The following is a 22,895-nucleotide window of genomic DNA, read 5'->3' on the forward strand; positions in this document are numbered from 1 at the left end:
TAATATAGTTTCATATTATATAAAACCAGTTTTATAATGGTACATTTCAATTAAGGAATTAAGTTCTAATTGGTACTGTGATTAAGGTTTAAATTGTATCTACTTTTGTGTTATTTTAACACTTTCCAAATATTTTCTCTTAAAGGTGGTTAGTAAGAAAAGACATGCCTGATGCACTATACAGATGGTTCATCCTCCAAGAGCTGTGCAAATATGGGCCCATTGATTCAGTGATCTTTTCTGGACATAGAAGCGCCCAAGTTGTGTTCAGTGATATACTGTCAGCATGCAAAGCAATTAATACTCATTCAATTAGACTTCCAGATAAGCCTTTTTATTGTTTTTGGTATTATCCATTTATGTTGCAAAATTACAGATTTTAAATGTACAAGAGTAACTTAGCATTACAAATTGTTTTATTTTCACACATTCTGATAGTGTTTCCAGTATCAACTCTCTTTCCCCTACCCACCCCATACATAATTTTCCAAAATAACAATCACATGTAAAACTGAAGTTTAAAGCTATAAATTTATGGATAATTACCACTGGAAAACCACAAAGGAGTTTAGCTGACTGTTTAATGATTACATTGCAGTGCAGCATTGACAATGAACATTGTAATATAATCCAAAATATTAATAGCATAATGATGTTATGAAATCATAACCAGTATTTAGGTTTCTGGATGTCATTTACTGAATTGGGGGAAACAAAATCATAACTTTGACTTTTTTTGAAAAAAGCCCATTATGGCATTCATACATTCTTCAGATAACCATCTCTCCACTAGTCTTTCACATTCTTGGGCATTGACAGCGTGCAACTTTTCCTTTTCAACACCTCTTATTAGTTGCTTTGAAAAGGCCAGAGACTGAAATGAAATGAACATGGATAACAATATTAAACTTTTATAAAAATGAGAGACAATTATGTTTTATTAGATGTGAAATCATCAACAAAAACAGCATCATTTGATCCAGTGGGTCGACACCTTTTATAAAGCAGTTTACAATTATCACAATAGTATCTTGCAATGCAAAACCACCTAAATGACTAGTAAAGGCAGCATAAATATATAAAGGTTGAAAGTAAACAATGTAGTAAGAATACGGATGTTACAATTTATACTCAAAGCACAAAATGACACCAGACACTGCCTGTAACACTTGGCAGGGGTACAGAATGGTTGGCACATTGGCATAATCAGACAAAATTTGCTTTAATTTTATGCATGGAGTAATTGATAATGAACATAAAGCCAGTGTTTTGAATCCTTGGGTGACTATCTTTGAAATAAAGAACAGTCACTAGACAGCAACGTAACAATGCCTATAAAGGTTTCCATCAACATGTTTACACAAAAAAACTATTTATTGCTGAATAGTTATTAAACAATCCTACTCTCCCGCGTTATCCCAGTCTTAAAATGGACGAATCATCCAAGCAGGTGCAGTAGCCAACACTCAGTACCATAAGCAAGGATAAACATCAGTTCAAACTCTGCTCTACTCAGTTTGTGATTAAGAGCCAGGGATGGGCACACCTAATTTTGTTGGAACAAAATCCTGGAGCTCTGAAGCAAAATATATTTTATTTAAATATTTTTAAGCCCAAGTGTGCTAATGGTGCGTTCATACCACAAATGAACATTGAAGATATACATAAAGCAAAAAATTATAATTAAGTAGCTCTCAAAACATTTCCTTTTTTTTTTGCAACTTTCTCTTCAAAAAGGATACCAATGAGTAAGCCTGACAAAAGGGTCTCTCCCTCTCCATTTATTTCTACCTTGTTTATTTCTACACTGCTCTCACACTTTCTTCACTTGTTTCTCTCTCTGTCCCCATTGCTTTTGTCTTATTCATCTCATTTTATTTTGTTTCTCTCACTGCCCCCCTACCCTTCTTTCCCCCTCACTCTCATCATGTCCTTCTGTCTCTCCCTTTTTTCCAGCCCTCCTCCCCTCATGCTCTTCTGTTCCTCTCTCCCATTCTGTCCATCTTATCCTCTCTTTCCTCTCCTCCCCTTCCTCCTTGGCCCCTCTCTTTCCTCATTCTCTTCTGTACTCAGGATTACTATCAGTGCCACATGCTAGTGAGTATAGGAACAGGAGAATAGACCAGATGAATGCGTGGCTGCAGGGATGGTGTAGGAGGGAGGGATTTAGATTCCTGGGACATTGGGACTGGTTCTGGGGAAGATGGGACCTGTACAAGCGGGACAGATTACACCCGAGCAGGACCGAGACCGATGTCCTTGCGGGGCTGTTTGCTAGTGCTGTTGGGGAAGGTTTAAACTAGAATGGCAGGAGGATGGGAACCTGAGCAGGGAGACAGAGGAGGGGGAAATAAGGATAGAAACAAAAGACAGAAAGGGAAGAAGCAATAGTGGAAGGCAGAGAGAACAAGGGTGAAAAACAAATAGGGCCACATTGCAAAATAAAACTAAGATGACTAGCAATCTTAAAAAGACAAGTCTAAAGGCATTGTGTCTTAATGCGCGGAGCATTCGCAATAAGGTAGATGAATTAACAGCGCAGATAGATATTAACGGTTATGATATAGTTGCGATTATGGAGACATGGCTGCAGGGTGACCAAGAATGGGAACTGAACATCCAGGGGTATTCAATATTTAGGAAGGACTGGCAAAAAGGGAAAGGAGGTGGGGTAGCATTGTTAGCAAAGGAGGAAATCAATGCAATAGCGAGGAAGGATACTGGCTCGGAAAATCACGATGTGGAATCTGTATGGGTGGAGCTAAGAAACACCAAGGGGCAGAAAACGTTGGTGGGGGTTGTTTATAGGCCCTCAAACAGTAGTGGAGATGTAGGGGAAGGCATTAAACAGGAAATTAGAGATGCATGGAAGAAGGGTACAACTATAATCATGGGTGACTTTAATCTACATATAGATTGGTCAAACCAAATTAGCAATCATACTGTGGGGGAGGAATTCCTGGAGTGTGTATGTGCTGGTTTTCTAGACCAATACGTTGAGGAACCAACTAGAGAACAGGCGATCCTAGACTGGGTATTGTGCAATGCGAAAGGATTAATTAAGAATCTTGTTGTGCGGGGTCCCTTAGGGAAGAGCAACCATAAAATGATAGAATTCCTCATTAAGATGGAGAGTGAAGTAGTTGAATCCGAAACTAGGGTCCTGAATCTAAACAAAGGAAATTACGAAAGTATGAGGTGCGAGTTGGCTATGATAGATTGGGGAACTTTACTAAAAGGGATGACAGTGGATAGGCAATGGCTAATATTTAAAGAACGTCTGCAGGAATTACAACAATTATTCATTCCTGTCTGGCGCAAAAATAAAACAGGAAAGGTGGCTCAACCGTGGCTTACAAAAGAAATTAGGGATAGTATTAAATCCAAAGAGGAGGCATATAAAATTGCCAGAAAAAGCGGCAAGCCTGAGGATTGGGAGCAATTCAGAATTCAGCAAAGGAGGACAAAGAGATTGATTAAGAGGGGAAAAATAGAGGATGAGATTAAACTAGCAGGGAACATAAAAACTGACTGTAAAGCTTCTATAAATATGTTGAGAGAAAAAGATTAGTGAAGACAAATGTAGGTCCCTTGCAGTCAGAAATGGGGGAAATTGTAATGGGGAACAAAGAAATAGCAGAACAACTAAACACATACTTTGGTTCTGTCTTCACAAAGGAGGACACAAATAACCTGCCAGAAATGTTAGGGAACCAAGGGTCTAGTGAGAGGGAGGAACTGAAGGAAACCATTATTAGTAAAAAAAAAGTGCTAGGGAAATTAATGGGGCTAAAGGCTGACAAATCCCCAGGGCCTGATAATCTACATCCCAGAGTATTAAAGGAAGTGGCCCTGGAAATAGTGGATGCATTGGTGATCATCTTCCAAAAATCTATCGACTCGAACTGTTCCTACAGATTGGAGGGTGGCAAATGTAACCTCACTATTTAAAAAAGGAGGGAGAGAAAAAGCAGGGAATTACAGACCAGTTAGCCTAACATCAGTAGTGCGGAAAATGCTAGGGTCTATTATAAAAGATGTGATAACAGAACACTTGGAGGGCATTAACAGGATTGGACAAAGTCAGCATGGGTTTATGAAAGGGAAATCATGCTTAACAAATCTACTGGGGTTTTTTGAGGATGTAACTAGTAGAATAAATAGGGGAGAACCAGTGGATGTGGTGTATTTGGATTTTCAGAAGGCTTTTGATAAGGTCCCTCAAGAGGTTAGTGTGCAAAATTAAAACACATGGGATTGGGGGGAATATACTGGCATGGATTGAGAATTGGTTGACAGACAGGAAACAGAGAGTAGGAATAAACGGGTCTTTTTCCGGGTGGCAGGCAGTGACTAGTGGGGTACCGCAGGGATCAGTGCTTGGGCCCCAGCTATTCACAATATATATCAATGATTTGGATGAGGGAACTAAATGTAACATTTCCAAGTTTGCAAACGACATGAAGCTGGGGTGGAATGTGAGCTGTGAGGAGGATGCAAAGAGGCTCCAATGTGATTTAGTACACCAGTCGCTGAAAGCGAGCATTCAGGTGCAGCAAGCAGTTAGGAAGGCGAATGGTACGTTGGCCTTCATTGCAAGAGGATTTGAGTACAGGATCAGGGATGTCTTACTGCAGTTATACAGGGCCTTGGTGAGGCCACATCTGGAATATTGTGTACAGTTTTGGTCTCCTTCTCTGAGGAAGGATGTCCTTGCCATGGAGGGAGTGCAATGAACGTTTACCAGACTGATTCCTGGGATGGCAGGACTGACGTATGAGGAGAGATTGGGTCGACCAGGCCTATATTCACTAGAGTTTAGAAGAATGAGAGGAGATCTCATCGAAACATATAAAATTTTAACAGGACTAGACAGACTAGATGCAGGGAGGATGTTCCCGATGGCTGGGGAGTCCAGAACCAGGGGTCGCAGTCTCAGGATACGAGGTATGCCATTTAGAACTGAGATGAGGAGAAATTTCTTCACTCAGAGGGTGGTGAACCTGTGGAATTCTCTACTGCAGAAGGCAGTGGAAGCCAAGTCATTAGATGTATTCCAGAAGGAGATAGATATATTTCTTAATGCTAAAGGGATCAAGGGATATGGGGAAAAAGAAAAACAGGGTACTGAGTTAGACGATCAGCCACGATCATTTTGAATGGCGGAGCAGGCCCGAAGGGCCAAATGGCCTATTCTTGTCCTATTTTCTATGTTTCTATGTACCCTTTCTCTCCCTCGTCCTTGTGTGCGTCTCACTGGTCACTTTCTTCATTTTTGATTTGTATATCCTCTATCTGCAGTTCTCATTTGCCACTGTTTTACTTTCAGTGAGTGAACAAAACGGGGTCTAAATTAGACCACGTAGTGCCTACAGAATGGGACCAAAGTGGCATCTGGAATGCAGCCTGACGTGTGCCGGACGCCATATTGGTAAAGGTGTTCGCGCACGCACAGATAACGAGTGCCAGCAGCATGTAAATTGGGGAGATTATGCGGTCGATCAGTGTACAACGCTGATTTAAAGGGATAGATGCAATTTTGGAATTCAACGCTCCAACCAATGCACTGTCTTAACCACGCACAGCTGAACAGGTCTTAAACGGCTGGGTCAAAATCCTGGAACTCCCTTCCTAACAGCACTGTGGGAGAACCGTCACCACACGGACTGCAGCGGTTCAAGAAGGCGGCTCACCACCACCTTCTCGAGGGCAATTAGGGATGGGCAATAAATGCTGGCCTCGCCAGCGACGCCCACATCCCGTGAACGAATAAAAAAAAAGGACGCCCTCCACCCCACCAGCGCTATTTAAAGGGATCATGCAGGAGTTACAGATTCGTTGCTGGATTATTGCTTCTGGCTGCTGATGCATTTGTGACTGTTTTGGAGGTCTCCTGTACTTGAATAGTAGGACTAGGGGACATAGCCTAAAAATTAGAGCAAGGACTTGCAGGAGTGAAGTTAGGAAACGCTTCTACATGCACAGGGTGGTAGAAGTTTGGAACTCTCTTCCACAAATGGCAGTTGATGCTAGCTCAATTGTGAATTTTAAATCTGAGACTGATAGATTTTTGTTAACCAAAGGTATTAAGGGATAGGGGGCTAAGGCGAGTATTTAGAGTTAGGTCACAGATCAACCATGATCTCACTGAACGGCGGACCAGACTCAAGGGGCTAAATGGCCTACTCCAGTTCCTATATTCCTATAATAAAGCTTCAATATTCTACAGGGAGTGGGCTGGCTAGCTGACAGGCAACAGCAAGGGCACATTACCATTACCACTGTTGGCAGAGTGGCAGGGATGGGACAGGAATGCTGTCATCCTGAGAGCAGACAGCAGGCTTATGTTCCATGGAGCCACTGCCACTATCTGCCTCCTGTTATGCGCCACCTTCTCCTGCAAGAAAGCGGGACACATGTCAGCGAGTATCCTGCAGGATGTTTGGGTGATGTGGCTGTCATGGTTGAATAGCTGCCAGTGTGTGTGACCTGTGAATTGTGGGTGTGGTTTCTAACAGTGGTAATGTGTAAGGGTGAGAGGAAACATCTGATTGGAAGGGTTGAGTACTGATTGAAAGAGTTTGTTGGTATGTGGGTGATGGGGGGTGTAGTGTGTGGTGCAGTTGTAGGAGACGCCACTTGACCGTTGACCTCACTCACCTTGACCACTCGTGTCCACGCACTGAACTTCTTCCTGCACTGCATCACTGTTTGTGGTGCTATACGCCTGGCATTGACTTCGTCCCCTGCTGCCTCGCGAGCCTCTTGCCCCCTACCCCACCTCACCCTCTGCGGATATAGGATGTCCCTCCTTCTGTCCACCTCTTGCACCAAGGCCTCTAGTGCATCAGCAGAGAACCTTGGTGGGCGCACTCTCACAGGCCCAGTACAAACTCAGATCGGCAGATTGGTGGGTCTGGTGTGCAGATTGGAGGATGTGGGATTTAGTAGTGCTCAATCTTTATAACTTAAAATAACTCAACAGTTTGTAAACATAGGGACGGGACCTGCCTCTGTGTTTTACATGTGCGACGTCTGATCTCCGTGGGGACCAGTATCTTATATTTTACAAACATCAGAGTCCCGCAAATGTTGAGCAGCCCAGTTGTTGCTCATTAAATATTCCAGAGGTCCCATCATCACCATCCTGCATCATATTGCAGCACAGATTCACTTCACCATTAACTTCCACCACTTCCTGCAGCCACAATGCACCTTCCCTTTAAGAGATGCTGGCTGCCTTTAAGTGGTGCTGACCACTCGCAATATCTGGGCCCCCTGCTGGTGAGCAGCCACTCAGCAGCGCAGGTAGCACTGGCTGCACACAGCAATCAGGTAAATCACCAGGCAGCATGAATGTTAAGCGCTACCTGCATTTCAACGACCGGGCCCGGGTTATTCGCGCACCGTGAACCCCGCGCCCGGTTTAGGGGGTTATCCAATATAATCCTCACTGTATCATAGTATCATGGTATGGTTTAGCACAGGAGGAGGCCATTTGGCCCATCGTGCCTTTTGCCCACTGGCTCTTTGAAATTAGACCCATTCCCCTGCTCTTTCCCCATAGCCCTTTAATATTTTTCCTTCAAGTATTTATCCAATTCCCTTTTGAAAGTTACTATTGAATCTGCTTCCACCACCCTTTCAGGCTGTGCATTCCAGATCATAACACCTCGCTGCGTAAAAAAATGTTTCCTTGTGTCGCCTCTGACTCTTTTGTCAGTGACAGTAAATTTTTGTCCTCTGGTTACCAACCCTTCTGCCACTGGAAACACTTATTTACTCTATCAAAACCGTTTATGGTTTTGAACACCTCTCGCAAAGCTCCCCTTACCATTCACTGTCCTAAAGAGAACAATCCCAGCTTCTCCACATAACTGAAGTCCCTCATCCCTAGTACCAGTCTAATAAATATCCTCTGCACCCTCTCTAAGGCCTTGACATCCTTCCTAAAATGTGGTGCCCAGAATTGAACAGAATACTCCAGCTGGGGCCGAACCAGTGCTTTATAAAGGTTTAGTATAACTTCCTTGTTTTTGTATTCTATGCCTCTATTAATAAAGCCCAGAATCCTATATGCCTTTTTAACAGCCTTGTCAACTTGTCCTGCCACCTTCAAAGATTTGTGTACATACACCCCCTGGTCTTTCTGTTCCTGCACTCCCTTTAAAATTGTACCATTTAGTTTATATTGTCTCTCCTCATTCTTCCTACCAAAATGTATCTCTTCACACTTCTCTGCGTTAAATTTCATCTGCCATGTGTCTGCCCATTTCACCAGCCTGTCTATGTCCTCCTGAAGTCTGTTACTATCCTCCACATTGTTTACTACATTTCTGAGTTTCGTGTCATCTGCAAATTTTGAAATTATACCCTCAATACCCAAGTCCAGATCATTAATATATATCAAAAAGAGCAGTGGTCCTAATACCGACCCCTGGGGAACACCACTGTATACTTCCCTCCTGTCTGAAAAAAAACGTTCACCACTACTCTCTGCTGCTATCCCCTAACCAATTTTGTATTCACGCTGCCACTATCCCTTTAATCCTATGGGTTTTAATTTTGCTAACAAGCCTATTATGGGTAATTTATCAAATGCCTTTTGACTCCATATAAACATCAACTGCACTACCCTCATCAACCCTCTCCATTACTTCATAAAAGAACCCATCAAGTTAGTCAAACATGATTTTCCTATAACAAATCAGTACTGACTTTCATTTATTAGCCCATACCTTTCCAAGTGCCAATTAATTTTGTCCCAAATTACCGTCTCTAAAAGTTTCCCTTCCACCAATGTTAGGCTGACTGGCCTGTTGGGTTTATCTCTCTTCCCATTTTTGAACAGGGGTGTAACATTTGCAATCCTCCAGTCCTCTGGCACCATCCCCATATCTAAGGAGCAATGGAATATTGTGGCCAGAGCCTCTACAATTTCTACTCTTACTTCCCTCAGTAACCTAGGATGTATCCCATCTGGACCAGGTGACTTTTCTACTTTGAATAACAAGTAAAATGTGATAGCTAATGCATAAGTGTCACACTACAGAAGACTGCACAGATGCAAGATTTTAAATATAAAACGTATTTAAAACCCAAGTTTTGCCTCAGCTCTTTATATTCCAAATAATACAAGAAAGGGAAAAGTATGGAGTTGTGAATCAGAAATGTAAGTGTGGAATAAGAGACTACTTCAAGGAGTCAGAGTGAGAATACAATCCAAATATAAACTCAATTTTTGTACCAGTATAAAAAATTTTACATAAAGTATTCTAGATAAAATGTTTACGTACATTTTTGGGCAGTTTTGCATAAGCATGCAACCTTTTCCAAACCTCTTTCTGGAATGTACTGTCAGGGAATACCTCAGTCACCAGTCCCAGATCACAAGCTTGAGCTGCTGTTAATTTCTTGTTGAACAGGAGAATTTCATTGGCCTGATGGGACGATAGAAATAGTATAATTTAGAATTTACTACCCCCATAACAATCGATAGCTTAGAACCGACTACACACAGAACAATAGAAAACCCGGGGGTGAGCTACGACATTGTAATCCAATCAATGATTTCAAAATTGCAACATTTGCTACTGTGATTTTCGCAAATCACCTGCATATTTAGATTAGGTTCTAAGCTGCTGTTTATTCCTTGATATCTGCTACTTTACATTATGATTCTTGTGAAGATTCAAAATTTGCAGGAGCATTACAGTGACCCACCAGAAAATTATCTCAGTGTATCACTGAAAACATTGTATGCACGCTCTGTTATACAAAATAATAGTTTGACTGGAGTGTGTTGCAACCTTGAAACAAAATACATATTTGGCATAAAGGCTGGTTTACATCTACTCGTCACCATTGGGAATTTTTCACCAAACCATCAGGATAGGAATGATTTAATTTTTTTTTAACATAGAATTGTACAGCACAGAAACAGGCCATTCAGCCCATCAGGTCTATTTATGCTTCACAAAAGCCTCCTCCCAACGTACTTCCTCTCACCCCATCAGCACACCCTTCTATTCCTTTCTCCCTCATGTACGGGTTCCACATTCTCACCACTCTCCGAGTAACAAAGTTTCTCCTGAATTCCCTATTGGATTTATAATTGACTATCTTATATTTATGGCCCAAGTTTAGACTCCCCCACAACTGGAAACATCTTCTCTACATCTACTCCATCAAACCCCTTCATAATTTGAAAGACCTCTATCAGGTCACCTCTCAGTCTTCACTTTTCTAGAGAAAAAAGCCCCAGCCAGTTCAGTTGTAACCTATCAGTTCTGGTATCATCCTTGTAAATCTTTTTTGCACTTTCACCAGTGCTTCTATATTCTTTTTTCAATATGGTGTCCAGAACTGTGCACAGTACTCCAAGTGTGGTCTAACCAAGGTTCTATATAAGTTTAACTTAGAGACACTCCGGCTCAGAGCCTTTGAGCTGGAGTGCGAGTTAGAGACTCACATACCAGTTCAAAGAGTGGGAGGTGGAGAAGGAGGTCCCGCAGTCACTGGTCCTATCCAACAGGTACCAGCACTGGGACAGGAAGGAGCTGTACCACCGGGACAGGCTCCACCTGAACCGGAATGGAACCAGAGTCCTAGCGGAAAGGATAAATAGGGCGCTGCATAAGGCTTTAAACTAGCAAGATGGGGGAAGGGATCTGGTAGCAATAACAAAAGCCTAAAGATAAAAGAAACAGGAAATGAGTATAAAGGTCAGACTGGGTAAGGAATAAAGATAACATAAATGGTCAAGGAACAAATACAGTTATAAAACAGATGTATAAAAGGACTGTTAAAAATAAAGTAAAAGGACCAACTATTAAAGATGAATTAAACTGCGTGTACAGCAACATACACAGCATCCAAAATAAAACAGGGGCACTGGAGGCAATAATCCATAGCGAGGAACCAGATGTAGTAGGAATAACTGAAACATGGCTAAAGAACAGGACTGGCAACTAACATAATCAGAAAGGATAAGGAAAGCAGTGGGGGGGGGGGTGTGGAGTAGCTGTACTAATTAGAGCCAACAATGGCTGTAAAAAAAAAGGGGGACATTACTAACAGAAGGGTAGGAACAGAATCCATATGAATTGAAATAAAAGACAAGAAGGGATCGATTACGCTAAAAGGGATATACTACAGACCCCCTAATACTGGAAAGGAGATGGAGGAAAAAATATGTAAGTAAATGTGCAAAATGAGTAAAAGACATAGAATAATAATCATGGGAGATTTTAACTATCCCCAAATGAATTGGCAAGAAGAAGTAGGTAAAGGGGTACAGGGAATGGAGTTTTTACAATGTGTGCAGGACTCGTTTCTTATCCAGTATGTAAAAAGCCCAACGAGAAAGGAAGCACTGTTGGATCTAGTAATGGGAAATGAACCAGAACAGATAAGAGAAGTGAGTGTACGGGAACATCTAATCAATAACATCGATCGCAACATATTAAGGTTTAAGATAAATCATAGAATCATAGAATGATTACAGCACAGAAGGCCATTAGGCCCATCAAGTTCGTGCCGGCTCTTTGTAAGAGCAATCTAGTTAGTTCCATTACCCTGCTCTTTCCCCGTAGCCCTGCAAATTTTTTCCCTTCAAGTATTTATCCAAATTCTTTTTGAAAGCCACGACTGAATCTGCTTCCACCACCCTTTCAGGCAGCACATTCCAGATCATAACTACTTGCCACGTAAAAAAGTTTTCCCTCATGTCGCCTTTGGTTCTTTTGCCAATCACCTTAAATCTGTGACCTCTGGTTCTTGACCCTTCCGCCAATGGGAACAGTTTCTCTTTATTTACTTTATCGAAACCCTTCATAATTTTGAACACTTTTATCAAATCTCCTCTCAACTTTCTCTGCTCTAAGGAGAACAACCCCAGCTTCTCCAGTCTATCCACCTAACTGAAGTCCCTCATCCCTGGGACCATTCTAGTAAATCTTTTCTGCACCCTCCCTAAGGCCTTCACATCCTTCCTAAAGATTGTGAAGAACACAAGTAAAACAAAGACCAAAGTAATAAATTGGAAAGAAGCTGATTTTCAGAGGATGAGAATGGAATTAGGGAAAATAAACTGGAAAAATTTACTGATAAACAAAGAAATAGAGCAGCAGTGGGAAACATTTAAAACGGTCATCAATAGAATCTAATATCCCACTAAAAAGCAAGAACAAACTAGCCAGTAATGATATACCATGGATGAAGAAAGAAATAAGGGCAAAATTGAAACTAAAGAAACAGGCATACACTAAGTACATGGACAACAAAGGAGAGGATGACAAAAGGGAATATGATAAAGTTAGGAAAGAAGTTTAAAAAAACAATTAGGAGAGCAAAGAGAAACTACAAAATTAAATTATCAAAGAATATCAAATGAAATAGTATTCTACAGACACATAAATAACAAAAGAAAAATCAGGTTAGGGATAGGACCACTAAGGGATACACACGACAAACTCACAGGTAATGACAGGGAAATGGCAGGAATATTAAATAATTACTTAGCCTCAGTATTTACCCGGAAGACTAACATGGTGGGCATGACATTAGAAGAAAAGATTTAAAAAGGATATTAAAACATTTAAGATAGAAAGGGGGGAGATAATTGCTAAACTAATTAAACTTAGACAGGATAAAACCCCTGGTCCAGATGGATTGTATCCGCGCATTTAAAAGAAGTTAGGAAAGAGATAGCAGAGTCAATATTACATATATAAAAAAAATCATTAGAAAAGAGAATAGTGCCAGAGGACTGGCATCAGCTGATGTAATTCCTATATTTAAAAAGGGAGGTAGAACCAGTCCAGGGAACTATAGACCAATTAGCTTAATATTGGTGGTAGGAAAGATAATGGAATCCTTACTCAAAGATGTAATAGAAAAATATGTAGAAACCAAAAATATAATAGAGAATAGTCAGCATGGATTTCAAAAGGGATGTTCACGCTTGACCAACCTTATTGAATTCTTTGAAGAAGTAACAGTAAGAGTAGACAAGGGTAATGCAGTAGATGTAATATATTTGGATTTTCAAAAGGCCTTTGATAAGGTACTGCATAGTAGACTTATAATTAAGGTCAGAACATGTGGAGTCAAGGGACAAGTAGCAGAATGGATAGGAAGCTGGCTCCAAAACAGAAAAGAGAGTAGAGGTTAAATGTAGTTACTCAGACTCGTAAAAGGTGGGAAGTGGTGCTCCACAGGGATCGGTGCCAGGACCGTTGTGGTTCACAATTTACATAAACAATTTGGATTCTGGAATCGGAAGTATCATTTCAAAATTTGCAGATGACACCAAATTGGGGGGAGGGGGGGGGGGAAGATAGTTAATACCGAGGAAGACTGCGACAAAATGGGCGTGTAATTGACAAATGAATTTCAATCTAGATAAGTGTGAGATATTACATTTTTGTAGGAAGAATGAGGGGGCTACATACTGCTTAGATATTAAGAGCATAAATGGGGTAGAGGAGCAGAGGGATCTGGGGGTACAGAAACATAAATCACAAAGTAGCAACGCAGGTTAGTAAGGCCATAAAAAAAGTAAACCAAGCATTGGGGTTCATTTCTATGGGTATAGAATCGAAAAACAGAGAAGTTATGTTAAACTCATATACAACCTTGGTTAAACCACACGTGAAATACTGTGAACAGTTCTGATCTCTATATTATAAAAAGGATATAGAGGCACTGGAGAAGGTGCAAAAAAGATTTACTAGGATGATATCAGAACTGAGAGGTTATACCTATCAGGAAAGATTGAACAGGCTGGGGCTCTTTTCTCTAGAAAAGAGAAAACTGAGGGGTGACCTGATAGAGGTGTTTAAGATTATGAAAGGGTTTGATAGGGTAGGCATAGAGAAGATGTTTCTACTTGCAGGAGAGACCAGAACTAGGGACCATAAATATAAGATAGTCATCAATAAATCCAATAGGGAATTCAGGAGAAACGTCTTTACCCAGAGTGTGGTTAGAATGTAGAACTCGCTACCACAGGAGTAGTTGAGGCGACCAGCATAGGTGCATTTAAGGGGAAGCTAGATAAACACATGAGGGAGAAAGGAATAGAGGATATGCTGATAGGGTTAGATGAATTAGGCTTGTGTGGAGTATAAACACTGGCATGGACCTGTTGGGCAAATGGCCTGTTTCTGTGCTCTACGTTCTAAGTAATTCTATGTAACATAATTTCTCTGTTTTTTAATTCTATTCCTCTAGAAATGAACCCCAGTGCTTGGTTTGGACTTCTTATGGTACCTTAATCTTTTGTGAATCTGTACCCCTTTGCGCCTTTATCCCATTTAGCCTCTTATTTCCATGGAATATGTGTCCTCCTTTTCCTCCTACCAAAATGCACCACCTCACACTTATCTATATTGAAATTAATTTGCCATTTACATGCCCATTCTGCAAGTTTGTTAATGTCTTCTTGTATTTTGTTGCAGTCTTCCTCGGTATTAACTATACCCCCCAATTTGTGTTATCCACTAATGTTGATATTGTACTTCCGATTCCCAAGTCCAAATCATTTATGTAAATGGTGAATGATAGCTAGCTACTTCTGATGTGTACGGTTTGCTTTAACATATTTATTTAAACTTTTTAAAAAAACTATAGGCAGCTTAAATAAAATGCATCTGCTTTCTGCTGATTTTGGGCAGTTTTAAATGATCTCATCACGGGTGTCACCCTGCAGCCTCCCACATCAGCACAAGAGAGTATACCTGAAACCTGTCGCATTAATGTAGCACACCATGGCGACCAATGATCTATTGAAATTTAACCACTCATGGCACAGTCAACTCAATAGAACTAAGGATAGCAGCACTTGAGTTTATTTTTCACAGACTGGCAGTATTATCTGTTTATTCTTGCTGAGATATGCTACACACGCCCACACTTTGGGGGCAGGGGAGAAATTGCAAAGACATCCTCCTCCTGATCCCTACCTAGCAACCCCTACTGGAAGCGTACTTGTGTGGACACCAGGCGAGAATAGGATCAAGCTCAGTTGTGACACACTCTACAGATCATTCAACTCACTCAAATATGACGTTCATTATTTAGCCATAGAACGTAGTTTGACATCACTTTCATTTTTGGTTGAACCATTAACCCCATGTGCTCTCTAAATACATGCTGGTTAATGGATATCACCTAAATGAGAATGTTCAGTTAAAATAAATATTTTGTGAGGCTCATTTGAATAGAAGTATTCACATACAAAAACGACTGAATTAGGGAATTGTTCAGGCTGAGATTGTTGCTTCATAGGAGTTAACTTTAAAAAAAACATTTTCCTGGGCAATTGCTTAACAAGCTTTACATTTCTAAATACCTGCCTCACCTACCTGAATTAATTACTGTCTACTGTTGATGTGGCAACATTCCTGTATGAAATAAGTGTGGTCAGTCTCAGCTGGTTCCTGGTAGGTAGGAATCCACAGCACAAAACTTCCCAAAAGTCAGGAGTAACTGGCATTGAATTGCCAAACTCACTCAAGACAGGTCACACTGGAGGCTTGTTAAGGTCCATTTTTGGGGCCATATATGGAGAGCATTATCTTAACTTGTGGTAGACCTGATCTATTAAATGTGCATGTTGGGTTCAAAAGGGGAGAAAATTGCATTCACAACACTGACATTCTTCATCGTAAAAGGTTGTTTTATTATCTTTCTCCAGCGTTCAACCATGTTTCTCTCATACTTCGGCCCTTGTTAATAAGATCACATAATCTCCCTTAACTTTACAGAGCAAATTGAATATGAGTAGTGGTTTCTGTGGTTTCCTATGTTATTGCCATAAAAGCAGTTTGTGGAGTACAACATCCTACAAGCTCCAACTTGTGGTCATCACATTTTAAAAATTATGAAGGCAGAAGTTTTAACTGATATTCAGTCATAACATTTTACAAGATAATAAATCATATGACTAAAATTTTTGTGAAGTTTCATGGCGTTTCTTGTAAATAAAAAATAGAAGGTTTAGTGCTCAGGGCTATACAATCACTGAATGTTTCAAAAGTTCTGAGCTATTTCTTTCAGTTGAAGATTGTGTTCATATAGCAGTGATACAATAGTGTAGTGGTTATGGTACTGGTCCAGTAACACAGGTCACAAATTCAAATTGCACCAAGGCAAGTTGTGAAACTGAATTCAATAAATCTAAAAGAATGGCCATGAAAGCTGCCAGATTGAAAAAGAACTTAAGTGGTTGACTAATGTTTTTCAGGGAAGAAATCCTGCCACCCCTTCCCACTCTGGTCTACATACGACTCCAGTCTCACACTATGCGGTTGACTCTCTGAAGTGACCTAGCAAGCCATACAGTTGTAACACAATTGCTTCAAGTAAGGCGCATCACAACCTTCTCAGGCAAAGTATGGATAGGCAGTAAATGCAGCTTTGCTAGCATTGCCCACATCCTGAGAACTAGTAATAAAATAATATACAAAGCTGAGTTTTTATTGCTACAATTTTGGGGCACATTTGCCTCGGTTTATTAATATTCATAAAAAGTTGGGTGTGACTGTAATGCTGACCACTTTTTCCTGCATCAATTTTGTGGACAATTAATCAAATGCCTCAGATGTGAAACTGCACTAATCAAATTAACAAGAAGCACTGTGTAGATTTATGCATTTCTGGGGGGCTTATTTCTTTCAAACCTAAATATAGTTATGAGTCAGTAAACGTATTAACTATTATGCTAAATAATGCAAAGTTCATCAATATGTTTGCTCAGCATGATTTGTTAAGAAGTCTCAGTGGTGAAACTTGCTACCCGTACCTTGGCAATACCCATCATCTTAGGGAAGGTGTACGATGAGCAGCCTTCTGGACTTTGACCAAGTTCACTAAATGGGGCATGGAATGTGGCCTGTATTAAGAAAAAAAAACAACACAGATTCGGTACATTAGCATACTTCTCCAGCGTAATGGCTATTTACTACCTAAAACAGTTTGCTTCAGCAAAGCAGATTTTTTAGCAAATATAAAAATGATAACCACATAAGAAGACTCACTTTATCAGTGGCATAGACTACATCAAATAATCCTAGGACAGTGACAGCAACTCCAACAGCAGGACCATTAATTACCCCAATCAGTGGCTTTGGAAAATCAATGTAATGGCTTACATATTTCCTGTTAGAGGGAAATATCAGTTAATGAGGTTATTGAAAAAAATTGCTTACATTTCAACAAAGGTAAATGAATGCTACAATAATTATTTAAAAAGTCTTATGAAAATAACAATAATAAATTAGTGCTACTATGCTTATATATAATATATTTCTTAATGGATTTAAGTGACAAAGTAGTATTTTGTGCTCATAAGTATTTTATTTTTTAAACTTATTCTAAGACATTTTAATATATGCCTGGTGGAAAACGGCAATAGACATTGAATATTGCAGCCAAGTTCTATATATTCCTGAAAGAGTGGTGGAAGCAGATTCAATAGTAACTTTCAAAAGGGAATTGGATAAATACTTGAAGGGAAACAATTTATAGGGCCGTGGAGAAAGAGCTGGGGAATGGGACTAATTGGATAGCTCTTTCAAAGAGTCGGCACAGGCACGATGGGCCGAATGGCCTTCTTCTGTGCTGTACCATACTATGATACTATGATAACAAAGATCCTATTTCCCACATCAGTTATGTATGTACAATAGATCCAAAGAGGTATCCACTGCCCATGCCTCCAGAATATTTTATTAGTCACCCATTGCTCACTTCAGTAATGCCCCTGAGTTCTTGGACTTCTGTTCCATGCCTTCTGGCCCAATATTAGTGAAGTTGGTCAAGTCATTTCCACTACAGTAATAATCACCACTACCTGCAGATAAAGAGACAATATGTGTTCAAATTCATGTGGAAGGCTTTTAAATATTTACTTTAAAAAAAACATTTGACATTTTCGGTTTCTAGAGAGTGAACGTATCATGTCAATTTGACACGTGTCAAATACATCTGAAATATTCATCTGACAATAAAATTGCTGTGGCACTGCAAACATAATTTGCAGAGGTTTCTTCTCATGATTTTGCCAGGATGGTCTTGCGGCAAGATATGGGTCATGTAGTGCTTTTTTATTCTTTGGGCTTCTAATGGTTGGCAAATCATGCAAAACTCCTGGAAATTCCTAAATATTTGTTGGAATTAGGTGAGTGCATGCTTATAAAGCTCCTGTAGCCAATACATTTTTGAAGCATACACTACTGAAACACATTTAAAAATGTACCACATATAGAAATCAATGTAAGAGCACTAAAACAAATACAAATTTAGGGGACGTGCAAGGAAGCACTTAAGGTGGCGAGTGAGTAGCCAGATCAGGTAGCACTTGGACTGTGTGGGTGAGTGAACAAATGGGCTGGGAAGTTAGGCAAGTGAGCAGGTGGGCCAGGAATCACTCAAAGTAGGCAAGCGAGGGGTTGAGCTAGCAACTACGGAGGGTGGGTGAATGAGCATGCAGGCTTAGAAACACTTGGGCTGAGCAAACAAGCAGTGCTAACCAATAGGGGTGGAAGGGCAGGAGATCTTTGTAGGCCAGCTTGTCCGACTACCCCAGACTTGACTGACCTGGAGTCCTTTGCAGCCTAACTTTCCCTGTCACTCCTTGTCCCTCCCCCCAAAGTACTTTGCAGGGTAGCCACCTGACCCGTCCCAAGTGGTTCTTTTCTGAGTCTTTCCTCACCTACCAATTTTTCACTAGTAGTAGCCATGTTTAGCTCTCCTTGTGTACTTGTTAGTTGTAGTTGCTTTCAAAGTTATCTCAATGGATTAAAAAGTTCATGCTTTACATTATTTCAATGTTTTTCCACAAAAAAAAAACAAATTCACTATTATCTTTGAAGTATTCACTGCTTCTAATCAAGGCTTCCCTGGCTTTTTGTTGCTTTTATGCTCAGGCTTTTGCCCTTTCTGGCCTGATGGGAGGAAGGAGCAGAACTTACAATCAGCAAGTCCTGGCACATTGTGTGAATGGTCAGTCTTGCTTGAAAAAAGTCTAGGAGTTGTAGCTGCTACTTTATTGTGTCTGTTTGAGGATCCCTACGTGGTCAGTTTTCAGTAAAATATGAAGATGCCTACGTGGCAAAGAAGCAGAATGCAAAATGGTTAGAAAGGGTTAATTAGTTAGTAACTGAGATTGATACAAGTGGCCTGGCCCTCCTGCTGGGCCATATGTTTGCATAGTCAGCAGGGTTGCATGGTCTTAGCAATGTAGAGTCTTTGATGTGAGTCAAGGACTGGTCTGAATGTCTCCATGTTTATGGCAGATCAATATAGGGAACGAGCTTAGCCAAAGTTGAAAGACATTCCAGGTTGGGAGATAAGGAACAGAAGGAACAGGGAAGAACATTCTAAGTTGGAAAGTGAGGAAGTTATCCCCTTTGATGTCTAACAGCAGCATGATCAGCACATGGACGATTTATGATTGGCCGGAAATAATGTAACCTCGCATGGCAACCTATGCCCGGCTTATGATTGGTGTTGACCCTCGTTAAGTATGTTCCAACCCTATTGATTTGTATAAAACCGTGTGGATTTCTGTATGTTGTTGTTCTTGCTCTGCCAGCATAGAGGGACTCTATCAGGAGTCCAAATCAATGCTGCAGACTAAGAACCCTGCTATTAAAGTTGTGCTGAACTTTAAAACGTATTCGACTTCAGTTTGTACTGAACCAGACTGAGGGGAAAGAATCCGGATCGTCATGTTCATAAAACTGCCAATGATAACTTTAGGAAGCCCCATGAACGTTAAGTCCTAGGCTTTTCAGGGAGACACAAGCCTCCAGGAAAAAAACATTGTTGGAGATACTTCAGACACACAAACTGCTACTACAGGTAAGCCGAAATCATTTTCTTGTAAGTTTTTTTTGTTGTATTTATTATGTTACAGACTTTATTTCCAATACTAAGTTTCTCATCTTAGTGTGATACCAAGATGTAAACACAGATTTTCAAAAAATATTTTGAGCGATTTCTTTGGTTCCCCACTTTAAAAAAAATTGGTGGCTGTTTGCATGACTGCTGGGTATTGATTCATAATTTTTGAACTTCATTTATTTTTTGTTGCCACTTGTTACTTGCTGATTGGGTAGGGAACACATCCAGTCAGCTATGATCTATTGCTGTTTTATGAACATGAACTTTGATCCAATCAGGTGCAAGTGTGACAAAGAAAATTGTAAATGTGATGCTAATGTTTGATGGACAAAATATGTGATTGAAAGTGAATTTCCCATTGATTTGCTCACTGTAAGTTTAAAAAAGCTGTTTTATAAGGAGAGGAATATCCTACCTTCTGATGTAGAATGCATTATTCTGCTGCCATACTTTTGCTGCAATTGAGATTAAACTGAATCTTGCTTAACATAAATAAATGAATTAAAATAGATTAAGTTGCATATATTATTAAATACAAGTTGAAAGTTACATTACATTGTATATAATAAAGGATTTTATATAAAAGAAAGAAGAAGCTTGCATTTATATAGTGCCTTTCACGACCTCAGGATGTCCCAAAATGCTTTACAGCCAATGAAGTACTTTTGAATTGTAGTCACTGTTGTAATGTAGGAAACGCAGCAGCCAATTTGTGCACAGCAAGGTCCCACAAACAGCAATGAGATAATGACTAGTTAATCTGTTTTAGTGATGTTGGTTGAGGGGTAAATACCGGGCAGGACACTGTGGAGAACTCCCCTGCTTGTCTTCAAATAGTGCCTTGGGATCTTTTGCATTCACCTGAAAGGGCAGATGGGGCCTCAGTTTACCGTCTTATCCGAAAGACATTGCATGCAATCCCTTAGTACTACAATGAAGTGTCAGCCTAGATTTTGTGCTCAAGTCTCTGGAGTGGGATCTTCTGATTCAAGAGGCTGAGCCAAAGTTGTATACAGTAAGTCAGAGAGTATGTCTTTCTCTTACTTATCTACTGTTTATGTGCTGCCCTTTCTCTTTCCATCTCTCCTCCTCTGGCTCTGTCCTCTCTAATTATTTTTGTTTCTCTCTCTGTCTTTTTCCTCTATTTCTTTCAGGAGGAAGGTGTTGGGTGGTGGGTGGTATGGCATAGTGTGGTTCAAAACCCCTTTAACAAAAGATATTTGAAGGAAAGGGTTGACTGTACCCCTTTTAAAGAAATATATTTGAAAACCTGCAAACACAATAAAGTGGTAAACTGTGTTCTCACAATCCTGTTTTTCCCTCACTGACATTGATGGCATTCGGGATCAAAGACATTGTACTGCAGATAGATATCTAGATTATTAAATAAATAAGCACAAGCTTTTCAACACAGCAGGGAGTAATGTAAGAAAAGGCAACAAGGACATGCAGCAAAGGCTTCGGATCAGGAAAGCAATGATAGGTGTGAAAAAAGCATGGGCCTCTCATTCCTATCTGGTAATCTGTTCAAAAGAACTGGGATTTGTAAAACATCAAATAGAATTGCACCCAGCATATGGTCAAATGGTATAAGGGATAGATTTGAAGCCATTGAAGCAATCAAAATTGGAGACATGAAGACCTTTAAGAATGTCTGTGTATAGAAATGAAAGGGGGCTACCTCTACATGAAAGGCCATAAATAGAGATAGTAAAGGGGCCTTTTACATTCCATGGTCTTTTCTACATCAAAGGGTCTCCAGTCACATGATCAAAGTCTAAACTATTAATCATTGAAGTATGTTAATGATTGAGGCATAGCAACAGGGAGCGATTGGACAAAAAGAATGACACTTCCCCCAATCCTACGACCTATTGGTAGCAAACAATATAAAAAGACTTTGAGAGAAGAACACTCTCTCTTCTTCACCAGTCACAAGGAACGCACACTGCAGTTGAACATCACGCAAGAAGGAGAGGATCTTGAGTTCTGAAGAGCTGATCAATCTTCAGGCCTGATGAGCAAAATCCTTGGTTTAAAGGTTGTATATGTATTAATGATTTGCCTGATGTGTGCATGAATTGTTAAATCATTACATAATAATGTTGTGAATTATTAAGTGTATAGCAGGATTTTATAGAGGAAAGTCATTTGTAAGGTTTGATTTTGCTTCATGAATGCTCGTATAAATGATATCATTAAATAATTACTTTTGATTAACCAAACTATAGCGAGTGAGGGTGACTTTCTTTGCTTGACTATTCGTCCAGTGTCCAAGAATCACAAAATAAGGAATTCCCTACAGTAGAGAAAGAAGCCACCAACAGTTGCAGGCTGCATTTAGGGTGATGGGAACATGTGGCACTCAGTGGCATTCTTCCCATCCGCTCCCCCAATCATTCATGATTCCCCTACCCCTTGTTCTGCTGTCACTCAAGGACAAGGCCAAAAGCCCGCACAGTTTCCCCCTTCCCCTTCCTACCCTACCTTCTAAGCTGTTTCCCTCAAAATTCAACTTTTTAAAAAAAGAAATCAAATCAGAATTTAAAAAAAAGAAACTGGCTGTCTGCCTTTCTCTCTATCTGTATGTCTCTTCCACCCTCTGTCTCAAAGGTGCTTTAAGTCGGAATCTTTGGGGGGAATTTTAACCTCCAAGAACGGGTGGGTTGGGGGCAGGTGGGGAGTTAAAATGAATGATTTTTCCAGCACGACAGCAACCTGACTCCAAAGAGCCCACTTCCAGGTTTAACGGAGGCACATTTGGATGCGTGTGAGTAACCTACTCACTGGAGTTGGGTCCCTAATTCGTGCAGGCGGGCGAGTAGTTAATGGAGCAATTAACATTATGAGATGTTAATTAGGTTTTTTAAATTGATTTTAAGAGACCTTCAAATTTAACACCTCTAGCACAGGCTTCCCAGGGCTCGTGAATCTTGCCAGTGAAACAGAGGTGAGAAGGGCCAGGTCCATGCGGTGAGTGCCTT

The 22,895-nt window shown here is 40.3% G+C and overlaps 1 protein-coding gene across 2 annotated transcripts in view; it reads right to left on the minus strand.

The window, feature by feature from the left end:
• Window positions 1-318: 318 nt before the first annotated feature.
• The window catches only part of eci2 (enoyl-CoA delta isomerase 2), a 226,393-nt gene continuing 203,816 nt past the window's right edge, over window positions 319-22,895 (minus strand). For both annotated transcript variants that reach the window (XM_068001778.1, XM_068001777.1), the window contains exons 6-10: window positions 17,755-17,857; window positions 17,043-17,163; window positions 16,808-16,897; window positions 9,297-9,440; window positions 319-874 (exon numbers count right to left, since the gene is read on the minus strand). In XM_068001778.1, coding sequence (XP_067857879.1) covers window positions 719-874; window positions 9,297-9,440; window positions 16,808-16,897; window positions 17,043-17,163; window positions 17,755-17,857 — 614 coding nt within the window. In that variant the 3' untranslated portion in view covers window positions 319-718. The remainder of the gene's footprint in view (window positions 875-9,296; window positions 9,441-16,807; window positions 16,898-17,042; window positions 17,164-17,754; window positions 17,858-22,895) is intronic.

Source organism: Heptranchias perlo, chromosome 2, assembly GCF_035084215.1.
Source record: "Heptranchias perlo isolate sHepPer1 chromosome 2, sHepPer1.hap1, whole genome shotgun sequence".
Classification (NCBI taxonomy): Eukaryota; Metazoa; Chordata; class Chondrichthyes; order Hexanchiformes; family Hexanchidae; genus Heptranchias; species Heptranchias perlo.